At 46.7% G+C, this 26,818-nt stretch overlaps 1 protein-coding gene across 14 annotated transcripts in view; it reads left to right on the forward strand.

Annotated features, from left to right (window-relative positions):
* Positions 1 to 26,818, forward strand: part of ARHGAP32 (Rho GTPase activating protein 32) — a 1,621,198-nt gene that overhangs the window by 1,214,469 nt on the left and 379,911 nt on the right. For all 14 annotated transcript variants that reach the window (XM_069614162.1, XM_069614164.1, XM_069614161.1 and 11 more), the window contains one exon: positions 13,821 to 13,907. In XM_069614162.1, coding sequence (XP_069470263.1) covers positions 13,821 to 13,907 — 87 coding nt within the window. The remainder of the gene's footprint in view (positions 1 to 13,820; positions 13,908 to 26,818) is intronic.

Consider the following 26,818-nt stretch of genomic DNA (forward strand, 5'->3'; position numbering starts at 1 on the left):
ATTCTTAACATAACTTATGTGGAGTTGACTCTGAGAAGTGTGGGTGCATCGGCGATCAGTAATGGGCCCGTCGTCCTTTGGTGCCTAGGGGGTCAGGTGGGGGGGGGCGGCGGCGGTTCCTGCTCAACGCGTAAAGCCTCTCCAAGACCACATGAAGATATGTTGCATGGAAGAGAGCCGAGGTGCACATGTCACATTGTCTGTCATGTATAACAGTTTGCAAAGTGATGGCATAGCAAGTTGAGACCAAGGAGGCACAATGCCTCGTGAAATCTGGGGGACCAATCGAAGGCAGAAGTGAAGTTACTCACCATAAGAGAGGTGCTGATGCCACCCCTTATCCAGCTCATAGTGGCTACCAATTGGGACTTTGGTTAGGGTGGGACATGGCCAGCTTAGCAGAGAGACTGGGCAATCCCTGCCCGCTCCCCGCTGAGGGTTCTTGTGAGGTAGTGTGGCAAGCCCCGGAGGATCCTGGGATATGCTAGAGGGGTTTCAGTTACCCAGAGAAGTCCAGGTAGGCTACCAATCCAACTCTGGAAATTGGCTTCAACGGAAAGGGGCCCGAGGGCTGGGGAGGGGGGCTAGTGGGAGAAGTGGGAGCAGCCGTGAAAAGGCAGCAAAGGTCAGGGGACTGACCCTGGTGGAGACACCGGCTGCCGTAAGTAGGGTTAAACTTGGCAGTGCCAGGACTGCTCATCACGACTGGACTGACAGTGCGAGCCTGCCACTGCACTGCTTTCGGGTGAAGGGCCAATTCCGGCTCGTTGCTGAGCTGCGATATCAGGAAAGCTCCGTATGCGAGCCTTTCCTTTGCCAGATGTGGCTGCTGTGACTTGATCAGGGCTTTGCAGAAGTGCCATGGTACCAGCTGCGACACACCAGGTGCATGCCCCTTCTCCAGACATTTCACCCATGCCCACTGCTTGTCTGCTTCTAAGGGTACATTTGGGGCACGAGGTTCTTTCTCAGGACTGCGTGGGCTGACACACACGTGCTCCCAGAAATAGCAGCTGGCGGGATCTGTTATCGCAGAGAATCAGAGTCTTTTTTCGGGGTGAGTTGTGAATGACGATGTCACGAGAGCCTTGCCATGTGGGCGCGTGATTCAAAGGGACTTGACTCTTTACTTGCTGTGCCAGCGTAGGTGTTTTACAGCAGGCGTGCCAGGTGACCTCGGGCCACCGTCTGTGTATCCTAGTGTAGGTGGTCAGGCTAGGACTCAGGCAATGCCCGAACCAAGAACATAAAATGCTGGTGTGGGCCCCTCTTTTGGCCCACGAGGGCCAGTTAGATAAATGACTTCACCGTACACTATTTGTATCACATTTTATTTAAAAACCTCCCCCTTGGCCCCTAATCAAGCGATGCCACAGAAGAATAAATTGCCATTTGCAACTGTGGGCCACTTTTTCGTTGGTGCCCGAGTGGGTTACTTCTATTCACATGCCTGAGTATTTGAGACGTATGCCATGCCCCCTCCTCCCCCCACAATGAGGCGACCAGGAGCCTTCAGCTTAATTGTCTGCCAGTCACCTACTACTCTGCTCCCCAAACATAACTACCTGCACTCCCGCCTTTTTCCTTGGACACTCCTAGGTCCTCCCAGCTGGTGGTCCCACACAATGAGTTTGACTAATAGGCTAATAGGGGGAGAGGAGGGGGGGAGGGTTCAGACACCGCCTGCACTGTGTAGGCCGCACATGTGCAGACTGTGCTTCTGCCTCCGGATTCCCCCATCGCCAACCCTCATCAGTTCCTCCTTGGGAGATGGGGGCGGGGGGTGGGGGGGGGAGCTGGTGCCTCCAAGAAGGGACCAGCCTAATCCAAAATTCCATCCGCAGGAATGTGCCAGAGGAGATGCCCTGGAAACTTCTCGAGGTTCCCCGCCATGACCTCACCACGTGCCTCGCAGGGAAAACCGCACAAAGGAAAATGGCCGCCACCCAGAGCTCAGTAGGGTAGGGTAGGGTAGGGTAGGGATGGGCCAGTACTTGCCGTACAAATGGACTTTGACTCCACTCCCTGGGTGTGTGTCAGTTCCTCTGTGTGTATGTGTAACATTATCTGATAGACATTACCAAAAAAGTTCCACTTCGTATTTCATTTTGCCTGTTGGTGTATGGTCTGAATCGGATGTGAGTGTTATGTATGTACGTATGTATGTATGTAAATCCACCTGTGCGTACTTCTGTGTTCTCTCTAAAGGAAGATGTGTCTGCATGCATTGTACTCTTACGCGTGTTTGTGTTAATCGCTCCGTTTTTGAGTGGGAATCATTGTGCTGGTTTCCCCTTTGATTATTATTCTTGAGTTTTATTCAAAAGTGTGCATAGGTCAACAGTGCACGGTTTAAGTCTGAGCTTTTCTACACAACCTGCTTCTCGGACTCTGAGCAAACGAGTTTCTGCATGAAATAACAGAGGCGGGCGAGGACACATGAAAAGCAACCGTGTATTATGGCGCAATAATGCCCTCCAAGGTTTCGAGTGACATGCTAAACGAAAAGGCCAGTGGCCGACTGGTCGTTAAATGTCACCCAATCCTTGGGATGGCATTGGTGGTCCATAATGCATGTCACCCATGATGGGTTTTTTAATATTACATTGATATGTTATGAAGTTTGTATACTGTGCAATCTCTACCATAGCGGGCTTATGGCGCTGGTACCGTCTGCCTTATCGTACTCCTGCCAACCTCCCGCACCCCCCCAGAGTAAGCAGACACCAGTCTGCGGAGCAAGAAGAAAGGAAAACGGGGCGAAGCAAGAGTAGGGCAGGGGTGCATCGAACTAACACTTTGGAAACATGTTATGGGATTGTGATAGAGGGAATAGGATTGTATGAGTAGGAGTGTGAATTTAAATGGCAGCCAGTGGATCAAGAGGGATGTTAATCTAGAAAGAGGGAAAGTAAGAAAACTCAAGCAGTTTCCAGAGATGCCTTTGTCTGGTACCTTGGAGGAAGTACTAGAATTAGTGGGGGCGTGATTGTGCGAAAGCCCAGGGTTGGCTTGGGAAGACCTTGAGATGTGTGCGACCAGGATTGTTGGGTAGTGTTTTTGTTCAGTTTCTTTGGGCGCCTACTGCATATGCCAGGTACATAATCTGTGAATGCCAAGCCAACTGTGAGAAGTGATGGAGCCGGGGATAGGCCGTAAAGAAAGGTGTATGTGGGAGAACCACAATGGGAGAAAGAAGGGGAAAAAGGAAGAATAGACCCCATCCTACAAGAACCAATCGTGCACAGCCCTTCCATGGCAGCAAATAAATGCACGGATGCAGGCTGAGAGGCACTGCCCAGGACCTCACGGAGGCGTCATACCAGGCCTTTCCTGCGTCGGGAAGCGTACTGGTCAGGTTACTTGACAGAGAGCCTCTGAAATAGAGCATTGCGTCTCTGAAGCCTTTCAGAAAGAAACCGCACACAGCGATCTAAGGAAGGGTGGATCTCTTTCTGTTCAGCTTCTGCTGTGGTGATGCTCATGGAGCCAACTGAAGCGTTGTGCATATTTATTTTCCTAGCATTATAAGATCATATATTTAATAAGATGGAAAACACTTGAAAATTACCTTTTGTAACAAATTATGCTTTTTTCAGTGAAACCAGAGTTGAACAAAAGTATTTTTCAGAGTTCCTCTGCTGTGTTAATTTATCAGCAAGCTGCATCTATATGGTGTGTTTGCACACGTTATTGTGTAGCCGAAGGTTTTCCACAAATTATATAGTTTGAAACCAGACATCTTTGCTGAACAACTGTTGTGTTTGTAATGGCTCCTATTCATTCTCAAGTTTTGTCATGTTTTGGTGCCTTTTGCACACCTTTGACACTCTTGTGGAGGCAAATCATTGTGTTTAATTTACACTCTATAAAAACTGTATAACATGATGACTATGAACGGTCTAGTTTACATCCACTCAACCTTGCTGCCAATGGGGTACATTGCATGAAATGGTCAGTGGCAGCCGAGTCTTTGCTCAAGGGTGAGCGATTGTCATCACACCAATCACAGGAGTCACAGCCTCTGTCAAATCTTCAAGAGTACAATTAAAACATCCAAAACCTGACTCTCCATGACAGATTTGTAGGTAGACAGTGGGCCATAGTTGGTGTACACTCCTGTGCTAAGCTCTGGTTAATCTGTGTTGCCCTTGTTTTGTATGCGAGGTCACAGGTAGTTGAAGTGATGCCCATACCTCTGGTATGGCAAGAGAAAAAGTTCTTGCTACCTTGCAAGCTCTGTGTTTTTGGAAAAAGTGATTTCCACGCTAATTGCGTTGGTACAGCATAGCTTTTATTTCAGTATGGACTCATGGTCCTAGTTTTTAACTTCTTTTTGTAGTGCTTCATGCTTGGTTTGTCAAACTTCTAGGCACTGTGATTATTGTACCTCAGTCGATAGTGTTCCGACCTTAGGAAGATGTTAGCTGGTAAGAAAGTTCCATCGGTTGAGCGCTCGCTGCTGCAATCTTTGTGTGATATGCAGGTCGTAGGTTTGAATCCCAGCAAGGCCAACAGAGCGTTTCATCCTTCCGAGGTCGGTAAATGATTACCAACTCTGGTTGGGTGATAATTGCATGTAAATATGTTCTATGTCCAGACTAAATTTGACCATGAGATGAGATGTAGAATTTTGCATGGAGTCCTTACTTCTCTGCACTGTTGTATTGGTATACCATTAGTTAGTACTAGTTCCAGGAAATAACAACTTTGATTAAACACCAAAAGTCAATTCTGCTATCGAACCTCAAAAATCACAATGGAGTTCAGGTTTGCTTTACTGTGTAATTGGCTAGGTTTTGTGTCTTGAAAAATAAAATAATTAGGTTTTCAAAGGCTGAATTCCTTCTACTTATGGTATACTGAATTTCTACTGCTACTTAACAACTTTTCTAATAGGCTTTCCTAATCTGAGTTAGCGTGCGCAGTTTGACTAGTTGCTATCAATGTTATATTAATTCCATCTTTGAGGGTTGTGTGCTGGGGAGGCATAACTGCTTCTCCCACTGCTCTATCGGGGTGGCACATGCTGGGCATGTTCTTTTTGGGTGGTTCTCCCACTGCTGTATCAGGGTGGCACATACTGGGCATGTTCTATGTAGGTGGTTCTCCCACTGCTGTATCAGGGTGGCACATGCTGGGCATGTTCTTTGTGGGTGGTTCTCCCACTGCTGTATCAGGGTGGCACATGCTGGGCATGTTCTTTGTGGGTGGTTCTCCCACTGCTCTATAGGGGTGGCACATGCTGGGCATTTTCCTTGTGGGTGTTTTTCCCACTGCTCTATCGGGTTGGCACTTGCTGGGCATGTTCTATGCAGGTGGTTCTCCCACTGCTCTATCAGGGTGGCACATGCTGGGCATGTTTTTTGTGGGTGGTTCTCCCACTGCTCTATCGGGGTGGCACTTGCTGGGCATGTTCTATGCAGGTGGTTCTCCCACTGCTGTATCGGGTGGCACTTGCTGGGCATGTTCTTTGTGGGTGGTTCTCCCACTTCTCTATCGGGGTGGCACTTGCTGGGCATGTTCTATGCAGGTGGTTCTCCCACTGCTGTATCGCGGTGGCACCTGCTGGGCATGTTCTTAGTGGCTGGTTCTCCCTCTGCTATATCGGGTGGCACTTGCTGGGCATGTTCTTTGTGGGTGGTTCTCCCTCTGTTCTATCGGGGTGGCACATGCTGGGCATGTTTTTTGTGTGTGGTTCTCCCACTGCTCTATCGGGGTGGCACTTGCTGGGCATGTTCTATGCAGGTGGTTCTCCCTCTGCTCTATCGGGGTGGCACATGCTGGGCATGTTTTTTGTGGGTGGTTCTCCCACTGCTCTATCGGGGTGGCACTTGCTGGGCATGTTTTTTGTGGGTGGTTCTCCCACTGCTTTATCGGGGTGGCACTTGCTGGGCATGTTTTTTGTGGGTGGTTCTCCCTCTGCTCTATCGGGATGGCACTTGCTGGGCATGTTCTTAGTGGCTGGTTCTCCCTCTGCTATATCGGGTGGCACTTGCTGGGCATGTTCTTAGTGGCTAGTCCTCCCTCTGCTATATCGGGTGGCACTTGCTGGGCATGTTCTATGTGGGTGGTTCTCCCTCTGCTCTATCGGGGTGGCACTTGCTGGGCATGTTCTTTGTGGCTGGTTCTCCCACTGCTGTATCAGGGTGGCACTTGCTGGGCATGTTCTTTGTGGCTGGTTCTCCCACTGCTGTATCAGGGTGGCACATACTGGGCATGTTCTTAGTGGGTGGTTCTCCCACTGCTCTATCAGGGTGGCACATGCTGGGCATGTTCTTTGTGGCTGGTTCTCCCACTGCTGTATCAGGGTGGCACATGCTGGGCATGTTCTTTGTGGCTGGTTCTCCCTCTGCTCTATCGGGGTGGCGCATGCTGGGCATGTTCTATGTGGGTGGTTCTCCCTCTGCTGTATCAGGGTGGCACATGCTGGGCATGTTCTTAGTGGCTGGTTCTCCCTCTGCTCTATCGGGGTGGCGCATGCTGGGCATGTTCTTTGTGGGTGGTCCTCCCACTGCTTTATCGGGGTGGCACTTGCTGGGCATGTTCTATGTGGGTAGTTCTCCCACTTCTTTATGAGGGTGGCACATCCTGGGCATGTTCTCTGTGGGTGGTTGTCCCACTGCTGTATCGGGGTGGCATTTGCTGGGCATGTTCTTTGAGGGTGGATCTCCCACTGCTGTATCGGGGTGGCACATACTGGGCATGTTCTATGTGAGTGGTTCTCCCACTGCTGTATCAGGGTGGCACATGCTGGGCATGTTCTTTGTGGCTGGTTCTCCCACTGCTGTATCGGGGTGGCACTTGCTGGGCATGTTCTATGTGGGTGGTTCTCCCTCTGCTCTATCGGGGTGGCAAATGCTGGGCATGTTCTTTGTGGCTGGTTCTCCCTCTGCTCTATCGGGGTGGCGCATGCTGGGCATGTTTGTGGGTGGTTCTCCCACTGCTCTATCGGGGTGGCACTTGCTGGGCATGTTCTTTGTGGCTGGTTCTCCCACTGCTGTATCAGGGTGGCGCATACTGGGCATGTTCTTTGTGGGTGGTTCTCCCACTGCTGTATCAGGGTGGCACATGCTGGGCATGTTCTTTGTGGCTGGTTCTCCCACTGCTGTATCAGGGTGGCACATACTGGGCATGTTCTATGTGAGTGGTTCTCCCTTTGCTCTATCTGGCTGGCACATGCTGGGCATGTTCTTTGTGGCTGGTTCTCCCACTGCTGTATCAGGGTGGCACATGCTGGGCATGTTCTATGTGGGTAGTTCTCCCACTGCTTTATGAGGGTGGCACATCCTGGGCATGTTCTTTGTAGGTGGTTGTCCCACTGCTGTATCGGGGTGGCACTTGCTGGGCATGTTCTTTGTGGCTGGTTCTCCCACTGCTGTATCAGGGTGGCACATACTGGGCATGTTCTATGTGGGTGGGTCTCCCTCTGCTCTATCTGGCTGGCACATGCTGGGCATGTTCTTTGTGGCTGGTTCTCCCACTGCTGTATCAGTGAGGCAAATGCTGGGCATGTTCTTTGTGCACCTATGAAAAGTGAACCAGGTCCTCTAATCGTGCAATGGATGCAGACTTACTAATGCTGACCTATCACAAAATGTCAAAACGATAATGTGCAAAACCGCAGTTTAATGAGTAAAAAAGCAAAGCATCGCCGAGGCTAAGTTCGGAGGTCAACAATACAGCAAATAACACATCTAACGCACAAGGTTTGTACTAGACCTATTCCATGAAATAAAGGAAGTCAGACTTAATAAAGACGAGTTCCACCGTGTCCGAGAAACGAGAGAATTACTTAAAATCTGCCCAGCATCGTGAATAAGAAAAGGCGGGAAGATCGACACCTGGAGTCACACTGAACATGTTGCCACCTCACAATGTTTCGATGTGCCAATGTTTGTAGTAACAACCGGGGTGGAGAGCCCAAGTGTGGCCATTTTCCCCTCATGAGGTGATATCAATTACAAGTTCCAGGGGTGCCAACTCGAGTTTTGGCTTGACAGGGCGCAATAAGTCCGCGGGCCCAGCCTTCCACAGGGCAAGAACAACGTGATGTCAATTGGAGCGGACAAGTGGAGATTTACAAAATTCTGTTGGACATTTTCAGTTTGAACTTTTGATTTATTCATTAACAAGGTAACCCTTTGGAGAACGCGATCCTTTTTTCCACAATTGGCCGACCCATGCCGCATCGAGAGTCTCGAATGATGTCAACAAATGAATTGTCTGTAAATCTCCACCCTGCTCTGGGTGGTCGTAATGCCTCAGGCCCCTGGCGTCTGGTTGTGACGTGGCAGTGCTGCGTGACAGGCGACTGCAGCATGGGTGGGCATCAGTTGAGTGGGTGGGAAGCACAGAGCATCTGCAGGCTTTGGGGTGCCTCTTTTGCCTTCCCTGGCGTATCCTTCTTGCATACATTGGTCATCTTTAATGAGCAAACTCTCTTACACATACATCCTCCGATAAGGATGGTAAGGAGTAGAGATAAGGATGCCTATCCTGTCATATTGCATAGTTCATTTTCCCCTGGACTTCAGGAAGTTGGGCCCGGAATCTTCATGTAGGTGACAGAATCTTACAGGAGATCAGGACAATAATCCGTGGGCATGCGTTCCTTCAAATCTCCCTCTATTGAGGCCTGGCAAACCATGTAGGGCTCGTGGAGAATATCCAGGAACCGCGTTTTATGATCACTGTTCTGAAGCCCCTTTTCCTAAATGTGGCGGTCTAGAACATATTGGGTGACTGTGGTCATTCTCGAGAGCAGAATGTTGCAGCCATTCCCTGTGCCTCCTCCCTCATTAACTGGTTACTGTGCATAATTCACTGCCCTGCCTTCCTCACGCCCTGGCATTGCTGCCACGTCACTCACTGCTCAAACTACCTGTGGTTTGCTGTTCAGCAGGCCCTGTAATTACTCCCCCTCCCCGACCTCATTCACTGCGTAGCCTTCCTTGCGTCCTGGCATTGCTGCCATGTTCACTAAGCCACTCACTGCTCAAACTACCCCCGATCACTCAGTCGCTGTGCCTCATGCTCTGCCACCCTAGCTCACTGGTTACTGGACCTCCAATGTGTCACCCATTGCTGGATTTGCTGCTTTGTTTCTAGCTGGGCGTGGCAGCGGCAGCACTGCTGCTCACCCTGCTCCCCATTGCTGGTCAGTAGGGGTGTAACGGTATAACGGTATACCATTATAGATACCCTGAACATCTTACGCAAACTATAATAACTGTCAAATTGTTTATAACGGTATACCGTTTTAGGGCCTTTCAGCTATTTAGTGAGGTTTTCAGTCTGATTTGGAAAGGCTGCAGTAAGCAAGTGCTGCACAGTCTGGAGCTTGCACTGTGGGATGTGACGTCTGCCAAGGGGCCTTGTTTGGCAGACAAGAGCATAGGGAAAGTGAGGCCACATTAGTAAAAGCAACTTTGATGCTGTGACCGCTCTTTCTCTGTGATCAGTAGAGTCGGGTTAAAGATCAGCCGATTTAGTAGTTTTCCCACCAATTTGAAAGATGGGGAACTACAAATCCCAGAATTCAAAGGGGGGAATGAACTGGATGCCCTTCTGATGCATGTCCACAAAAAACATTGGCTCTGAGGCTGTATGAACACTGGGCCTATCAGTGCTTTGTGCTAGTATATAAACTGCTCCCCCACTGTCCACTGTATAGATGTACACATTGGCACTAGAGTTGTTGCTTCGCTTGATCGTTCACCTGCCTTCTGCATATGGCACTGGACTCAAGCAGGCAGGACTGATTCTATGTTCAATTTGAAGTATCCAGAGCAATGGTGTGACATTTCTCAGGTCTATCCTCGATTTGTGACCCCACCCATGAAAGCATTCCTCCGTCTCGACTCACATAACAAGGGTCCCAATGCGCTCAGACCTGGGGAAAATGGTAATGATGGGGTGGTGGTCTAGGCCATGTTTGTGCCGATATGTATTTTAACTTTATCATTTTCAAAAAGTTTTTGTGCCAATATCTTTAAAAAGGTAAATGAACATGTATTGCAAAAATCAAGAAAGTAATCAACAGCGCCCACTGAACGCTGTCCTGTTAGGATTACATGGTCAGTGGTGACCCCAACATCAGACCTTTATAATACACCAAGCAGATGGTAAACAAGCTATAGGTATTTGATCAATATGCAACCTTTTGGTGAGTGTGTGGTGGCTATGACATTTTGACAAAAGAAACACAATGACATGGGCTTTCAGACCTCACATGAGTGACTTTTCTCTCTTTAAAGGGATAAAGCGTTAACAAAACAAACTTTTATGACTGATCGCAGCGAGGGGTCATGATGCCATGAGGTTCCAAAATAATGAAGGTCGAGGCCAATTTTCAAAGCGATGACCTGTGAGCGAGCAGCAAGCTCATTGCTCAAAATGTGCATTTTAACACTTCCACTAGTCACTCTTTCATTCAAGGCGATCAACGAGTGAGCGCCATGAAAGACCATATCTGCAGCCGGCTTAGTTTCCTGGAGGATCAGCTAAAACGTTGCAGAGACTAGTTTCAAAATGCTGACAATTTATGACCTTTAAGAAAATATTTAAGATTAGTTAACTACAGCTGCTGTAGCGCGATAACCATGATATACCGTCATTTGGCAAGAAGGTTATCATACCGCCATAAAACCAATATGGTGACACCCCTCCTGGTCAGTGCCAGTGCCTCAGATTTGATAAATTGGTGATGCCATATTTTAGTCACACAAACTGGGATAGTTGACGGTGAGGACGTCATGTTAGACCAGCCTGATTCTTTTGGCTTAGTGGCGGACCCTGCAGCGGTAACTGCCTCTGTGGAACGATTGAGTGGTCTTTCCCTGTGAATTGGATGGCCCCCACACATAGTATGGTTAGCTCGCGCCATGAAAAGGATAGCCGCAAGAGAAAATTCTGTAGGCCAGAGATCTTCGATACAAATTTGAGAGAGCTCGTCTCGGATCGTCGAAATATGATTATTACTAATGTGGCGATCCTGAACAAAGCGTGCCTTGAGAAGCACTCCGGCCTGAGAGCAGGCCAAGGTTCTGTTGTAACACATGACTTGAGATTACTCCAGAGAATTCAAATCAAGGAATCGTGTTCTGAAACACGCACTGTATTGTTATTGGCTGTGGCCATAGCAACCGCCCTTTGTGCAAGGTCCTGAGCAAGTTATCATTGATGTCAAATCTTAGGATCATATTAGACTGGCTTGTCTCTGAATTGCTGAATCCACAGCTGAATAACTGTTTGCAGCTTTGGGGAGATACTTCTATCCTATTTTTATCTTGTGTGGTTTTATTTTCTGTTTATTATTGTTTCTTTTTTGTTGTGCTGTTTATTTTTCTAGCACCCATTTGCGTATGGGTCTAAGGCGCTCTACAAGTGCACAAATACATACATACAGAAACTATTGCAAGTGCGGGTGTATTCAACAATGCTACAGTTCTATGCAAATATGACCTTGTTCTGCTGGTGTAACTCGTATGGTCACATTGATCACATTGGCTCAGGGCATCAAAAAGTGTAGATGGATTGAGACCTATGGTCAGGTGACGACCCATGCCCTATATACATTCACGTTCCCTGCCCCCCTCCTCCGTCAGATATAGAATTCTGGACCCGAGCTTGCCCCCCGCCCCCCATCAGAGTCAGGAATTCCTGTTCAGTGAAATCAGCTGTGTCATCCACCTGTGCTGTGCTGCAGTTATGCAAGGATCATTGGAACCCATGAGGAAATTCCATTTTGCCGTGCACCCCCCCTCCGCCCCAACAATAGGATCACATATCTTGCTCCTAGGGCCTATCTTGCTCTCATGCACCTCTGCCCCCTCCCCCAGCCGGCTGCTTAGTGTTGCCTTGTATTTCAAGAGGCTCTGGTTTTGCTTCTTGCCTTGAAGGGCTTCAGGAAATGAAAAACGCTCCAGGGAAGATGCATGAGGGATTGGGTGAGAACTAAGGTACCGTGCCAACCCTAGATATTCCTAGGAATCCTGGTTGCTCTGCATGGGACGTGCATGCACAGTCTTTAGTATATCGTCTCCGATACTCGCTCACCGTCCTACAATGCACGTCAAATGCACTGAGACGTCTATTCCAAATGTGTAAGACTTGGCTGCGCCAAAGTCGAATCATCATTTTGGTCAAGGATGTGCTGCGACTTCTAGAGAACGATTCCTTTGGTGGCATAAAAGAAAGCAAGTAAGAAGATAGAATGCTATCTGTGGGACGGACAGCAATCTCGCTTGAAGCTTTGGAAACTTCAATATTCATCTGAAAATGATGGATTAGGAGTGCCAGATTTTGAAAATTACCATCTGGCTTTTGGTGCAAGATATCTGCTACCGTTCTTAGAAAACTAGACGGATATCTGGACGCAAGCTGAGACTAGTAGGTGCACTCCTCTGGCACCCAGGGCAGTACCGACATCGGAAGATGCAGGCGGATGCAGATCCTATGCACCAACAAAATATTTAAGGCATGTTGGAAAGGGCTAATGAAGAAAACTAGGGAAGATGTCTCCGGTTCTTGTAACTTGTCTTTGTGGCTGAATCCAGACATCAAGCTAGAAGGGAACACGTTGTTATGGCCACATTGGCTTTTGAGCGGAATCCAATGGGAAGTCTCCCAAGAAGATAGAATGCATGGAGCATTCTATCTTCTTGGGAGACTTATTTGAAGATAAAATATTGATTCGTTTTAAAAGATTAGTCAAAAGAAAAGAACCTAAAGACTGAACTTTCGGGAAATACAGGAAACTGAAGAGAGCGGTGGGGGGGGAGGGATTCCAGTAGAGGGCACAGACTGAATTGAGAGATTGCGTGATTTTTAAGTTGGATGGTCACATAGCCTCAAAGGTGTACAAACATTTGGCACAATACAAGGAAACTAACAAAAAGTTACTAGACAAATGGTCAGAAGTGATAGTTTTGTCTCTGTCTTCCCTCTGTTTTCCCTCCCTTGCCTCGTTGCGCTGTGAAGCACTTGCGTATAGGCGCTTTATAAATGCCATACCATAGGTTCAGAGATGAGTGAGGGCAGGTGGAATGAAATGTGCATGAATGTGACCTTGACATGGCTGAACCCAGGAGAAAGAGCAGACAAATCATCATTCTGAGCAGTGTGGACTGGAGTCCTCCAACACATGCAAGAGGCTTCTTGCAATCAGAGGCCTGTTGCAGATGTAAACATAGAGTGGGCACATTTGAGCGCGTGATATGGGAATGCAGCAGTTTAAGAGACGTTTGGAAAGAGGTTATGTTAACAATGAACAAGGTACTGATGCAGGATGTAGATTATGATTATACAAGCATTATTCTTGTAGAGGATCTGTCCTTCCCACAGCGCAGCTGGTCCTTCAGGGCTTCAATGTCTGCAAATAAAATTATTCTGCGTGACTGGAAGAGTGAGCAAACGCCTTCAGTGGCAGCTTGGAAATTAGATTCACAGCAAATGTCGAGAATGGAGAGATTGATTCTGTACAGGGATAATAAAAGAAATTTGTATGATCAAATTTGAGAAAGATTTTTAGAGCTGCAATCAAATAGCTCAAATTCCATGTTCTACACCTGGAAATAATTTGACAAAATGCCACTGTCCTATGACTTTACTTTGAAGGAGGGTGGGGAGGATTTATCTTGTAACTATGTTTCTATATTGATGTAATGTTCAGGTTAATGTTTTAATATTCAATACATATGTAAATGAAAAAGATGTGCTGTGACTTCTCGAGGATGATGGGGAGAAGGTGAGGTGTTCATGTTCTAGTATCTGCCCACTGACCGGCTCTCTCTCTCCCTCCCCCCTCTCTGCTGCAGCTCTCCCTCCTCGAGGAGCAGAGTGAAGTAACCAGGAATGGCTGTGAATCCAGGGAACTGGTCTACCTCATCCAGATCTCGTGCCAGGTACATTTTCACATCTCTTGAGCTCTTTTGCCGTATCACCGGTGCAAGCCATTTTCCGTCCGCATGCAGATCGTTCACAGAGGAAGCTTTAAATTCTGCGCTGCCCGCGTAGAGCTAAGCTATCCACAAACCAGCACTTAGCTTGAGCTCCCAGTGCCGCGGGTAATCCGTGCGTCTATGGCCCTGTGCTTCACTGCCGGGCAGTGTGGCTTCAGGGAGGTCCCGCTGGAGGGGAGGGGAGGGGGCGGGGCAGGCTGCTCTCTGTCATCAGGCATCGAGGGTGTTGCATATGCATCAGAGAACATAAGAGGTTTGCATGCAAATGTGTGGATTTCGAGGATGAACGCGCATGGTGGCGGCAGAGTCTATGTTCCTCATGAAATTGCCCGGTGGGTGGGGGGGCGGGCGTTATCAAAGGGGCGGAGAGCCTTGGAATGTAAATATCTCACGTAAGAGGCAGACAGGACATATTTGCACATCCCTGCTCGCGATCGAGCACACTTGTGATTCGCAATGAAGGTGCAAAGGTGAGGTTTCAGGACAAATGTATTTGTATTTGTTTTATTTGTATAGCGCAAACCAGGCCCGAAGGCTACCGGGCGCATATCTTGAGACAATGGTTACAACAGGGTATTGCATTACAAGACATAAATAGGCCATAAAGTTGAACATAGGAATACCCACACAATACAGATTCGTGATCAAGTACAATCAAAGGCATGCTTATCGAGCTGTCATATACTAGCACTATGTGCAGGCTGTGCAGGGGATCCGTCCACAGGCTGTGCCGTGGCTAGAGGTGTACCGAATAGTAGATTTAAGTATTCAACTGCATCCCGAATAGTTGGACAAGTATTCGTCCGGAGCTGAATAGTTGCCGTTTTAATAAATAAAATTATGCAGACAAGACAAACATTTTCTAAATTAAAAACACACTTTAACATATGTACATTTATTCTTTATTGCATTTCTGTTTGGTTGTCTACAGAAGATGCTTGTATAAACCATGAAAGGAAGACATCACCAGAAAATAAATAGTCCTGTAACAGCACAGTTTGTTCTGTGTGCGTTCATGGGTGTTGCGTGTTGGTCAGGGCCCAAGTAACTAAGACCAGGCCAGTAATATAGTATGCATGTATGCCACCGCTGTGAGAGGAGACTGTGATGTGTCTACTCATTCAAATGTTCCTTTTGGGTCTGCCCGTCTTCAGACTTCTAGCTCCAGTAAGTCACTGAAACACATAAGGAGTGATTACATCAATTAATACTCGACTGATGTGCTACTGAATACAGACCTTTTAATAAATAGTATCATTTTCTTTATTTTTCATAGGGGTGTGTTTGTAGTGTTTTGGGGCATGGTATATGTAAGGAATGCTGAGTCCTCCATGGTTTTCGACTGACCCTACAGGGAAGGGGACAGTGCTGATTTTCAGATCTTTAAATAGACATGTGCATGTTGATTTTACATATTTATTTCACTTATACATCCATTTGTTCCGATGTTTTTATATTTTAAACTTGTATCTCCTTGTCTTAATTACACAAATATCACTCTTTGTTAACTCTCACATGATGGGAGTAATATTTCTGCTGCTATAAACTGGGGCATTTTGGTTAAACATGTTTTTGTAAAACTGCCAATCTATTGGATATCCACAATCTTTAGAAACATCTCACTTTTGACCAACTCAAAGGGACTCTTTTTGCAACATTGAGAAAGTAAGGGGGCGCTAATTGTAACACATGTTTCGATACTGCAGGATAATACATTAGAAGGAAATGTGCTGTGCATGTTTCATAAGCTTCTAGGTGTGAAGCTGGAGCGTGTCCTGGGTGCAGCCCAGGTGGATATGTCTGTTGGCCAACTAGTTGATGTCTGTTGTGTTCCGTTTTTGCGTTATGGTCACGCAGGGAGGTCTTTGTGCTGTAACCTTTGCTTCTTCAAACATGGGTTTGTGTGGGGTCCTACATGAGTTAGTGCGGGCCAGGGTTTGTATTTGTGCTGCTTCTGAGCACTGTGTTTTTTTGTAGAGTTGTAAATGGTGTGGAGACTGAAGAGGGTTAAGAGGCACTTTACAAACCAAATATCCAATCGGATGCATGCTGTAATGTTATGTTAAAGGATATTTATACTGTGCACTATCGCCACCTGAATGGTCCCCTTGCGCTCATGTGGATCGGAGAAGGGAAGAGGATGGGCTAAGTTAGTAGGGCTGAGCAGGAAAAAAGCGCAAGAGAGCTGTGATGTGCTGTTGGCAGCCTCAGTCTGGTTTTCACTTTTCACTGAGCGTAGGTGTGAATTTCCGGTCAGTAGTTGTCATGTGCTATTGTGCGAGGCTGTGTGTGGTTGGATTCATTGTTGCGGTGTAGTGAAGTGTGTGCAGTTTGTTGTGCTGTAAGAGGTATAGTTGTGTTTCTCCAGAGTGTGCAGTCAAAGCAGCAACTATTAATGGTTTGCAGAATAACACAGGGTGCAGTCCTGGAGCAAAATATGAATAAGGAGCAGGCAGCAAGCGCAGCATCCGGCTATCAATGCGGTGCAAAGCAAGGCTTGGTGCAAGCTAGGTGCAAACTATCATCCAGGAGTGTTTTCTCACATGGTGTAGAAAAAGGAGTTAACACCAATCGGAAGCAAAATATCACAGCGGTAAAACAGGAGTAAACTCCAATATGGGGCAACATGCCGCCAGGTGCTATATTTGGGGTGCCTACATTCTTATGCTTTTCGTATCTGGGGGTGTGGTCTGTGAGGAGAAGGTACTACTGTCACTGGGACCCTACGGTTTTGTAGAAACCATGTGTTTACTGATATCCAAAAGGCGAGGTGGTCCTGTGGTGTGCATATTCCCTTTGGAAGTAGGTTCCCGAGTTTGGCGGCCATGTTTGTGAAAATCGACTGTACGCAGCAGGGAACGGATAGGAGTGCCTCACTGCTGAGACTTGGTGGTCACGTTCAGTGGGAGCTGGTGATTTGCCTTTCGGTGAATTCTGCCTCCTGGCCCTGAAGTGTGCATTGGGTCAGGCAAAGAGCTTTGAAGTGTATTCTTTCTCCAACAGGTAGCAGGGAAGATTTTGGAAAGTCGTAGCATTCTAGCACCAAATTAATTTCTTCCTCTGTTTCCCCCCAGCATTTAACACAATCAGCAGCACAGGTACTAGGGCAGATAGGAATGTAAGGAAGGCATGGTATCAAACAATGAAGACAGACTCAAGTGATCACAGTTCAAGGGTTTTTATTGAACTTCAAATGGGTTGGTTGAACGCCTATCTAATCCTAAATCTAAAGATGGGAGCAAGCTTCGACCATCAAATAATAACACAGTCCAACTCAAGGCTTTGTCAAATGAAAGGGCCTATACTAATAAACCTATTGCCAATCCTTCCTTCTAAATACAAAAGGGTGTGGGACAGTAGTGTATGCAAAAAAGGAAAAGTATTCAAGAAATAATATGTCAGGACATTTGAGCAGTTGGCCTCCCTTTCCCATGCTTTCAGCACAGGGCAAGGCGGCATGTTCGAAGTTCGCACACCCTCTGGCTTCTCGGCCATGAGGAAACAGTTCAATGCACAGACTTTGGGGCCTTCTGCCAAAGCCTCTTTTCCAATAACAGTCTCTTACTGCAAAAGGGTCTGTCGAAACAGTGTCTTAAAGTTCCATTCCTATGAGGATTTGCACATGCACAAGTTCTCGTTCTCAATGTTCATCATGGGTCTGCCTCTTCAGTCTGAGACCCCCTTTTTATCACAATGCTCACACCCGCTGCGGGCTCAGACCATGGATCTCTCTCGTTTGGGGTCAGATCCTCTTGATATCAAAATCAAAGACTTTCGAATGTGCCATGTGTTTTGCTTAAACCGTCGCAGGACCACTTCAATTAACTTCACACATTTATTCTCACCAATTTTCTACTTTCGTTTCTCTTGGCGGGATACCTTACAGTGACCTTCGATTAAGCACATCCACGGTGCCCGACCACTCTGTCAACGGTATCATATCTTTCCTTCTCATGTTCAAACATTCATCAGTAGTTTAGCTTTATTTTCGTCATTCATCACACGTGTTTAACAATGTTTGTTCCAGTGCTCGTTATACAGTGTTGTCGCTTGCAACCTTGTCTTCAACACAGACCGGTCTTAAATCGGTCTTCCCAACTCACCAGCTGTGTTGATCTTTCTGACACCTCTTTGTTCTTGGAGCCAGAGATAACACAGCGGCTGTTGCTGCTCCTCCCTGCCCTGGTCAGTTACGCAGGAGAACCTTCGGGATCTCTGTCACACAATGCAGGATTCTTCAGTCTGGTTTCCTGGCCTTACACTTTCTGCCTCAAAGGTTTCTTGAAAGTAACAGCGTTTTGCCAAAAAGGTCAAGGTTAATTCCCTTCTTGGAAATCCTTCTTGGTTTGCCGCCTGCCTCAATGGTTTCTTGAAAGTAACAGTGTCTTGCCAAAAAGGTCAAGGGTAATTCCCTTCTTGGAAATCCTTCTTGGTTTGCGTCTTCCGCCCCTCGTTCAACTGCCGACTTGAAACTGCTGTACCTTTTGTGTGCTTTGCCTCACTTAAAGTAAGCTTTCGTGCTCCACCTTTTATTTGTGTGGGGAAGTCTAATGGAAGTCAGATGTGATTATTTATCAGTAGTTGCCTGACCTCGTCTGACCACAGTAGCAGTAGATGTCAGATACACTGCTCGGTGTGAGTGGGTTTTCTCCCAGAACGGGCTTTCCATGTGAAATTGCTGGGAAAGGGAAGGGGGGTACGTTTCCCATGTATTCTACCTGGTAGGATATGGGGTAAAGGTGTTGCAGGGGGAGGGATAGCGCGTCTCGCCATCCGGTGTCCCACTCCCCGATGAACCCTCACCCAGGTGATCTTCCCGCACTGGTCCACCCCCAGGAACTGGATCCCAAAGCAATGGCCGTAGATCCCTGGGAACTAGCGGGTGAGACACCTTCTGGTGTCTCACAGGAATAACTTTTATGATACGTGACCTACACCCACCCAAGTTCTGCCGGTCGACTGAGACTGCTCAAGACCCATCTTACATTCTACTTACATCCAGCGCTGGGAATGGGCCGGAACAAGATGGAGCAGCGCTCAGGCAACAAATGTCTTGCGGGGTGCCGCTCTCTGTTCCCCGACCCGGGGGGCAGCACATAACTCTCCCTGGACCGCTTTCAGAAGACTCAGCACGGAGCACAGCCTAGTCTTCTGAAAGCGGCCTGCTCGTTGAAGCACAGGTTGCTCATTGCACGCACAAGTAACCCATAATTCAACAAGCTTTCAGAAGACTCAGCACTGCAGGCAGAAACTGCCAAAGCTTCCCATACGGTGTTGCCACTGTCCAAACCAGTATATATGTCCTGCAATTTACAGACAACTCTTTATTACGGTGAATATTGTGACCAATCAAAACAGAAGAGTCCATTATTCACTTAAAAAGGCTTCTTACTGAATCACTATAAGACATATATAACATTTACAATTTTGGGAATTTTGTTCCCATAATGCTTTTTGCTTTTTTTGCAAATTGCTAGGATTGGGTTCTATGAAGAGATAATGTGTTGCACAACCTGGCTGAGGGGCCATGCCCCTTGGCTCCACCCCCTCCTTGCCACTGCCCCACTGACAGTTCCCCCAGTACATTTTCCATTTCCAGCACTCCTTACTCCTACAAGAGCCTTCCAAGTATGAACATCTTTTACAACTAGAAGCAGTCCTTTCTTTCGGCCACTGCTGGGTAGAAGCAGGCACGTTACACTCTGCAAGCATTGCTCTGTGCATAGTGTGCCTTAGTGGGATGGTACAGGCCTGCAGCACCTGGAATGGACGTGTTTCCCTTTGCTTCCTCGGTGACCTGCCACCACTGGTTTTCTGCTTTAGTGGTTATACAGCAGGGCCGCCTTGGCAGCAGCTTTCATCAGGCACAGCACCTTTGAAATCCCAGCTTCTTCCTGTATGTGGCATGGCTTTGCAGTACAGTGTCCTCAAGAAGCTCACCTTTCATGCCGGCTGTGCTAAACTGGAATTGGCCCCTAGCAGTGTTTCTGGTTTTTTCAGTACTTAGTATTTTACAAGAGAAGCTTTCAGGGAGTACCTTCCCCTTTCTTCCTCCCCCTCACACACTTGGTTTACCAGTTGATGTATCCACTCCTTGTGCAGTACCCGTGGGGACACTTGGGTACCCACGGGCACCTGGAACCTGTCTGATGGGCGGTGTGCAATTCTGCAGGAGGACCTATATCTTTTATGTCTGTGCCAGAATACCAACGCTGTAAATGCCAGCTGCACAATTCTCTGTTTTGTTTTTACATTTCTTTCCCCAGGGTGGTATCACACTTGCACCCAGTTTCCACTCCCACCACCAGTATCAAATCCTGGCCCGTTTTCATTCCCAGCATTGAGGTGCTTGCAAAAAGACCCCGTACTGTGCACACACGCAAACGCCAGGTTTCGCAACAGGTACCAGACCCTTTGCAAATTCCACCTCTGCGTGTAGCATTCTCAAATACTCTGGAGCTCTTCCAGTTGGATCTGATTTACGCCATTGGCTATCAAATGTTAGATTTTACGAATTCTAGGCCAAGCATTTACTTTCTTAAACCAACTTGATGGGAATCCCCGATATACAAAGTGATTGTCCTGACCAATACCATTTTCTTCTCCCTTGCCCATGATTTCATCAGTCGCCAACGCACTGTTAAATACATAATCATTGGCACCCACCATTACACCCTCCACCCTCGTTGGGCATAATATATATTGTGGGCTGTATCCAAACCCACGGAACTGAAATGACCTGTGTGAGAAACCTAAAGGTGTCTCACTCGCTAGTCCCCAGGGATCTGTCATCCAGGTGGCCAGGACACACCCATCGCTTTTGGGTCTGGTTCCTGGGGGTGGAGCAGTGCAGGATCACCACCTGGATGGGTGGTCTTCGGGAACTAGGAGTGGGACACCGGATGGTGAGACTTGCTATCCCCTTTCTTGTAACCCCTTTCCCCCATCCTACCCGGTAGGATACTTAGGAACTCAATTCGCCCCCTCCCCCGCACTCCCTTTGCCGACACAAACACTTTCTCACAACAGCTCACCGTGAGCGAAAATGTACTTGCAACAGAGCTGTATACCTGACGTGTCTCAATACAATGGTCAGGCAATTATTGATCATTACACAAAATGACTTCCATTACACTTCCCCACACGAATAAAAGGCGGAGCACGAAAGCACACTCAAAGCAAGGAAAGCACACGAGGAAGCAGCAGTTCCAAGATGGCAGTTTAATACGAGGAGAAAGACGGCAAGACCAGAAAGAGTTGCAAGGATGGGGAAGTACCTTTGACCTTTTCAGACTGTTACTTTTGTGAACTTTGTAAAATAGGAAACTTAACACCTGGGACAAAAGCTGATGAAGTCTGCATTGTGTCTCAGAAGTACCTGGGGCTCTCCACCCTTCGATAACCAAGGTGGGCAGGAGCGATTTCCTCTGTGGTACTGTCCTCGACACCTACAACAAAGCAGTGCCACTAAAGACTGCACAGCCAGTGAGTCGAGAGAAAGATAATAGACCAGCTTGTGTTAGAACCAAGGTTGCAAATGGCAACAATGTATGAAGAAATATAAAGAGAACAGTGTGTGAAACGTATGTGAAGAGCGATGTGAATATAACTAAAAACCAGAACAGTGACTGAACTTTGGAGCCCAAGAAAGATACCGTAGACAGTGGTCTGGGCCATGTGGGTGCTCATTTGAAGGTCTCTGTTAGGTATCCAACTGGTTGGCAACTGTAAAAAGGGAATTTTGAGATCGAAGTGGTCCTGCGACAGGTCAAGCTAAACCCTGTGCTCATTCCAAAGTTTTACATAGTTTAATGTGAAATGAAATTGGACCGAGCTATGAGGGTGATTCAGGGTGAACCGTGAGTCACCTGAGAAAGAATATTCTCTAAACATTGTAAAAGGGGGATCTGAGCCCGGGAGAGCAGGATACACAGTAACAAGCGTAATATAAAAGGGATCTGAGCCCGGCTGAGGGGGGATCCAGGGCGAATCACCTGAATTGAGTACGCATAAGAGGAAAGGCACTTTGTGTTTTTTGTTACATCAGTCCCTCTGAATCAAGAAACTTTGGTAAATAAAGAGACTTTGGCACAGAAGGCCACGATGCTGGTAATAGCTAAAACAAAAATGTAATCCAAGTGCAGATTGGAAAAGCACATCACATTGCTGACTGAGACATAAATGCACATTGTTCCCTGAATCTGTCAACCATCAAAAAGTGGGGCACTGCGACAATTCATACCCACTTTTCTGCCGAAAAATGAACAGCAGATAATTAAAAGTGGATTTTATTAATGACTGAAAGAAACATCCCTAAACTTTCAACGCAAAGGCAAAGTGAACCCTGATCAGTAAAACAAACCGTATGTCAAAGAATAAAGGCTGATGTTAGAAGATACAAACTCTGAATCTTTGAGTTCCTTTCAGCCAAAGACCGTTGGTGGGCCTCTTGGCAGAATTCGCAAATGGCTTCCCCCACTGCAAGCCTGCTTTGTACATGCCAACTGTTTACAACTGCAATAAAATGTAGCCTGCTAAGAGGTGTTCAAAACAAACTTTTCCCAAACTTGATGTCTCTGTAAACTCATTTCTGGGCAGGGCAAATGGCGTGCCAGTGCATGACTGGAATGTACAGAGGAGTTGTGAACACATGGGCTGCAATCAAGGATGAACTCTGAAAAAAATACAAGAATATAGAAGCTTTTCAGATCAAAATGGTGGTCCGCTTCAGATACTCAGACAGGATGCCAGATGTATGCAGGGCCTCATGACATTACAGGGCTGGCCTAGCTCTTCATCTGCAGTGGAAGGTCTCTTTTTGGCCTGTGTATCCCAAGAATGTACGACTGGAAGCCTACCCACTTCAAACAACAAAGAGGCTAGTAAAAAAAACTCTGGTCGCAGGCTGGCCAGGAGTGGCAAATGGCCTTGAGACAGGAGATCTCCAAATCACATGAAGATGTCCTATTAATTTAACTTATGCATTGTTCTAAGCAACCATAAGTCGTATTGCCTTAATTTCTGTGTAATTATTTAGATAATTTCCAGGCGATTTTGTTGAAATAAAAGAAATCCACCTGCGATTTAGGGAATTGTAATGGCCAACTAAAAGCTGTTCCTGGCTGCGCTGTACATGTCCCGAATTTGAGAATTGGCGTGCTGATGGAGGGTAAAATTAGGAATGTGGGGAGTAAGTTGCATGTTCCTAACTAGTATGCTTTTTGTAAAAATGGCTGGAAATTGTTAAATGCCCGTGCAATATAGTGTGGCTGTCATTTTATTTAATACTCCACGATTAACAGAATCGGAATATGTATACATTTTGAAAGTTACCACCAAATTATAAAGTTTTGTTGCAGAACCGTTTTTTTACAAAACATTGACATGGAAACAAAAGTTGATTTCAAATGGTAGTTGCCATACGTCTGTTCCAGACTCCTCAGCCAATCCTTAGAGAGAGGCTGGATTTGGGAGGAGAGAGAAGGGTAACTGTTCAATCCTAGTTGTGAGAACTCTTGCAGGGCACTGCCCAATATTGAGATCTTGATGGTGTCATCACTGGTACATAAAGTGAATGCACTATGAGAGAAGGGAAGACCTGCTAAAAATTACCATCTGACAGCCGCAAGGAAACACCAACGGGAGATTTTTCTGAATTTGCATCTGGGTGGAGTCGTCTATTGTTTAGATGGCCTAAAAATGGGTCCTATGGTGAAGTGCTGGGGACCATCTTTGAGAGTGGCGTGACCAGACCCCAGCCCTGTCCTTTGAGAGGGTCCTGAAACACAGCTGGTTTTCCTGAACTTTAAACAGAGGTTTTCAATATAAGTAGAATTGATCCCTTTGAAACCAATAGGTGGGGAATTTGCTTGCCTTCAATCGTTTCCCTTTATCGTGGGCAGAGGGGTTAATAAATGTGTAGATTCTTAGCCTATTTAACTAAAATTATTAATTTAATGAATTCCCCATGGCAGAATACCACAGGTGATTTTTGTTAAAATTCCAAATTAACAAAGCTCATTACCAGTGTGTGCTAAAAACTATAGACTAATGTAATTGGGCAATCCTATTGGTTCCTGCTAACCCTAACTTCTTTTCGGAAGAGGGGTATGTTTTGTCCTAAACTAAAACTAAAAAAATCCCTAAACTGCCAGCTTCCAACAACATAGGCCTTTATGTGGAGGGGGGTCTGAAATCCAAGATTCTTAAATCATCCCAATTTTTCGGACCAACTTCCCCAACACAGACCAAAGTTGTGATCTGAAAAATAAAACTGCTAAATCACCCTGGGTTTATTTTAAAGCAAAAGTGTGGGTGAAATAATAATTGCCATATGCATTTGTACAAATCTGTAAACTAAACTACTAGTGTTTTAATTGCGCAGGAAAATTGAAATTGCACAGCATTGCCTATGTAAACTGATTTTGTTCATTGACCCGTGTAGATTATTTCTTGAATTGAAATCGGGATGCAGTAAAGTAATGTGATTTGTGTTTTTCCCAACCAAATTGTGTGATTCTTTTTTTTGTGTAACTAGAAGTTTAATTGTGAGCCACAAAGAAGGTGACATGTGTAGTTTAGTGCGGTTTCTATTACCTATCATTCAAATAAATGGAAAACTGTCCTGTACACCGGCCTGGTTTTTCACTCATTGATAGCTCATGGGGAGGGATCCAAGATGAATTGGAAATAGACGAGGGCTGAACAAAGATCTGAAATTAAACAGTTTGTTGTGTGACACCTTGATTGGGGGCATAAGGAACTCCCCATGTTGAGGGTGGCCTCTCATTACACTGTTACAATATTCACAGTATTGTAACATTACGAAGCAGGGGAAGGTTGTAGTAATAACACTACATCAGAGTTTTGAATTTTCTCAAGGTCTTCAATGTCACATGATTAACAATCTACCCCATTTCTCAAGGACATGCAATATGTATTTTATAATACATGGATGACACTGTTGTGCCTAATCTAATCGCTTCTTGTTTTCGGCTCTGTACCATTCAGCAGTGCAGGGTTATCATTTCTTGAGGTGGCTGTCTCATTCCAGGCGGCTTTACTGACTCGTATTACACCTTAAAGTGTCAGAAGGTTTGCAGCGTTTTAATCCAACAGCAGGGATTAATTTCTTTTCAGTACACTTCCCCACAGCCAGTGACCTGAATATTGAGCTGGGTAGGAAGAGGGAGAGAGAAGTCTGGCACTTTGAGTCTCTCTTGGTCAGAACAGAAATGAGATCTTCACAAGTCCTCAAAACCAACAGCTTGGCACTGGCTGAGGTGTTAGATCTCTGTTACATGGGTCCAATGGGGCTACATTGGCATAATTAACACTGTTGCAGTCTCGGTTTGGCTTCTTTTCTGAAACTTGTTCCGGCAAGTGCATGAGCACCTTTTCATGTTGTCAGTACCTACCTCCAAGATGGCTCCCCTCGCCCACATAGTGTCAGCCTGAAAAAGGCAGAGCCCAAGACCAGGCATCCATAAAACATGTCCCACCCATCCAAGCGTCCTCTGGGAGATCAGATGCACTGTGTCCCGCAATCTACCAGGATCATGTATATTTCCTCCGGAAGCTTGCAAGTCTCGACAAAAGAACCGTATGCGTTAGTAACTGATGACAAAAATACCAAAATGAGACCTTAGGAAGCATTCCTGCCAAATTACTGTTCCAAATGCCTAAAACCCTTGGGATTCCTGATTTTAAATTTGTGGTGGAAAGTCTAGAATTGACCCAACATATCCACTCTTTGGCACAGGTCTGGTTCCTTGGGGCATGCATGTTAGCAACATGTAGGCATGGGTTTAGATGGGTGTTTGCTTGTTCGCTTCATAGGGAATTTAAGCTTCTGAAAACATGTATTTTTCTAAAGAAACAGAGGCATGTCCGTATGGAATACTCTTCATCATAAGCAACTGTGACCCAGCATACCATAGCCCGAGAACGGCAGGCCCACTTTTTAAGATAATTGATTCACAGGCCACCATCCCGAAGGTGCAGGTGCTTCTTGCGCACTCTGCGGAGCTAGTGGCGTACCAGGGGGCAGCTTACCCCCCCCTGCTGCCCCCAGTGGCAGCCTGACTGGGACATTTGGCAGTGAGACACCTCTCTCTCCCGTTCGGCACCCTCAGAGGGTGCTGAACGGAAAAGGTGTCCCGCTGGCTTGACAGTGAGGGTGCCAAGCATGGTGTTCCTGCACACCACCCTCTGTGAGGAATTGGACCATACGCACGGTGGGTGTGCGCACGCCTGTTTATTTTTGTGAAATATTTCATGAAATTGAATGATGGTAGTTCAGCCTCTCAAAAAGGTGTGGGGCTAATCTGCACACATTTTCCTATACTCAGAGCATGACATACACATTGACCCTTTGTACCCTGGGTGGACACATCCTACAGGCGCAGTCCCTCCTGTCATATTTAGTTGGGATGTGACAGTCGGAGTACATGATGTTTCTCTGGAAAGGGGGGGGGCAAACCTTCCCCCTGTCATGGCCAGCCTAATTAACTGACAAAGGCTCCATGGATATGCCCTTTTGTTGAGCCCTGTAGCTGGTGGCAGCAGTTTACCTACTAATCGGAGTAATTCAAACAGGCCCACCACATGGGGCCTGGCTGCAGAGGCCAACAAAGACGGAAGACCCCAACACCCTTTCAAATGCAATATGTCAACCTGATGCCAGCTCCCTCTGTATCGGTTGGCAGTAAAATGTCATGTCTGGGACTACGTGTTTACATTAGTCATCCCCGCAGGGACCCCATTGACAAGGTATGAGTATGTGGTTTGACAAAGCCAGAAAGTCTGGTCTCACTGCAGCTTCAAGGAAGACCTGTCACTTTAATCAGGAACCA

Source organism: Ambystoma mexicanum, chromosome 9, assembly GCF_040938575.1.
Source record: "Ambystoma mexicanum isolate Mex_15411 chromosome 9, UKY_AmexF1_1, whole genome shotgun sequence".
Lineage (NCBI taxonomy): Eukaryota > Metazoa > Chordata > Amphibia > Caudata > Ambystomatidae > Ambystoma > Ambystoma mexicanum.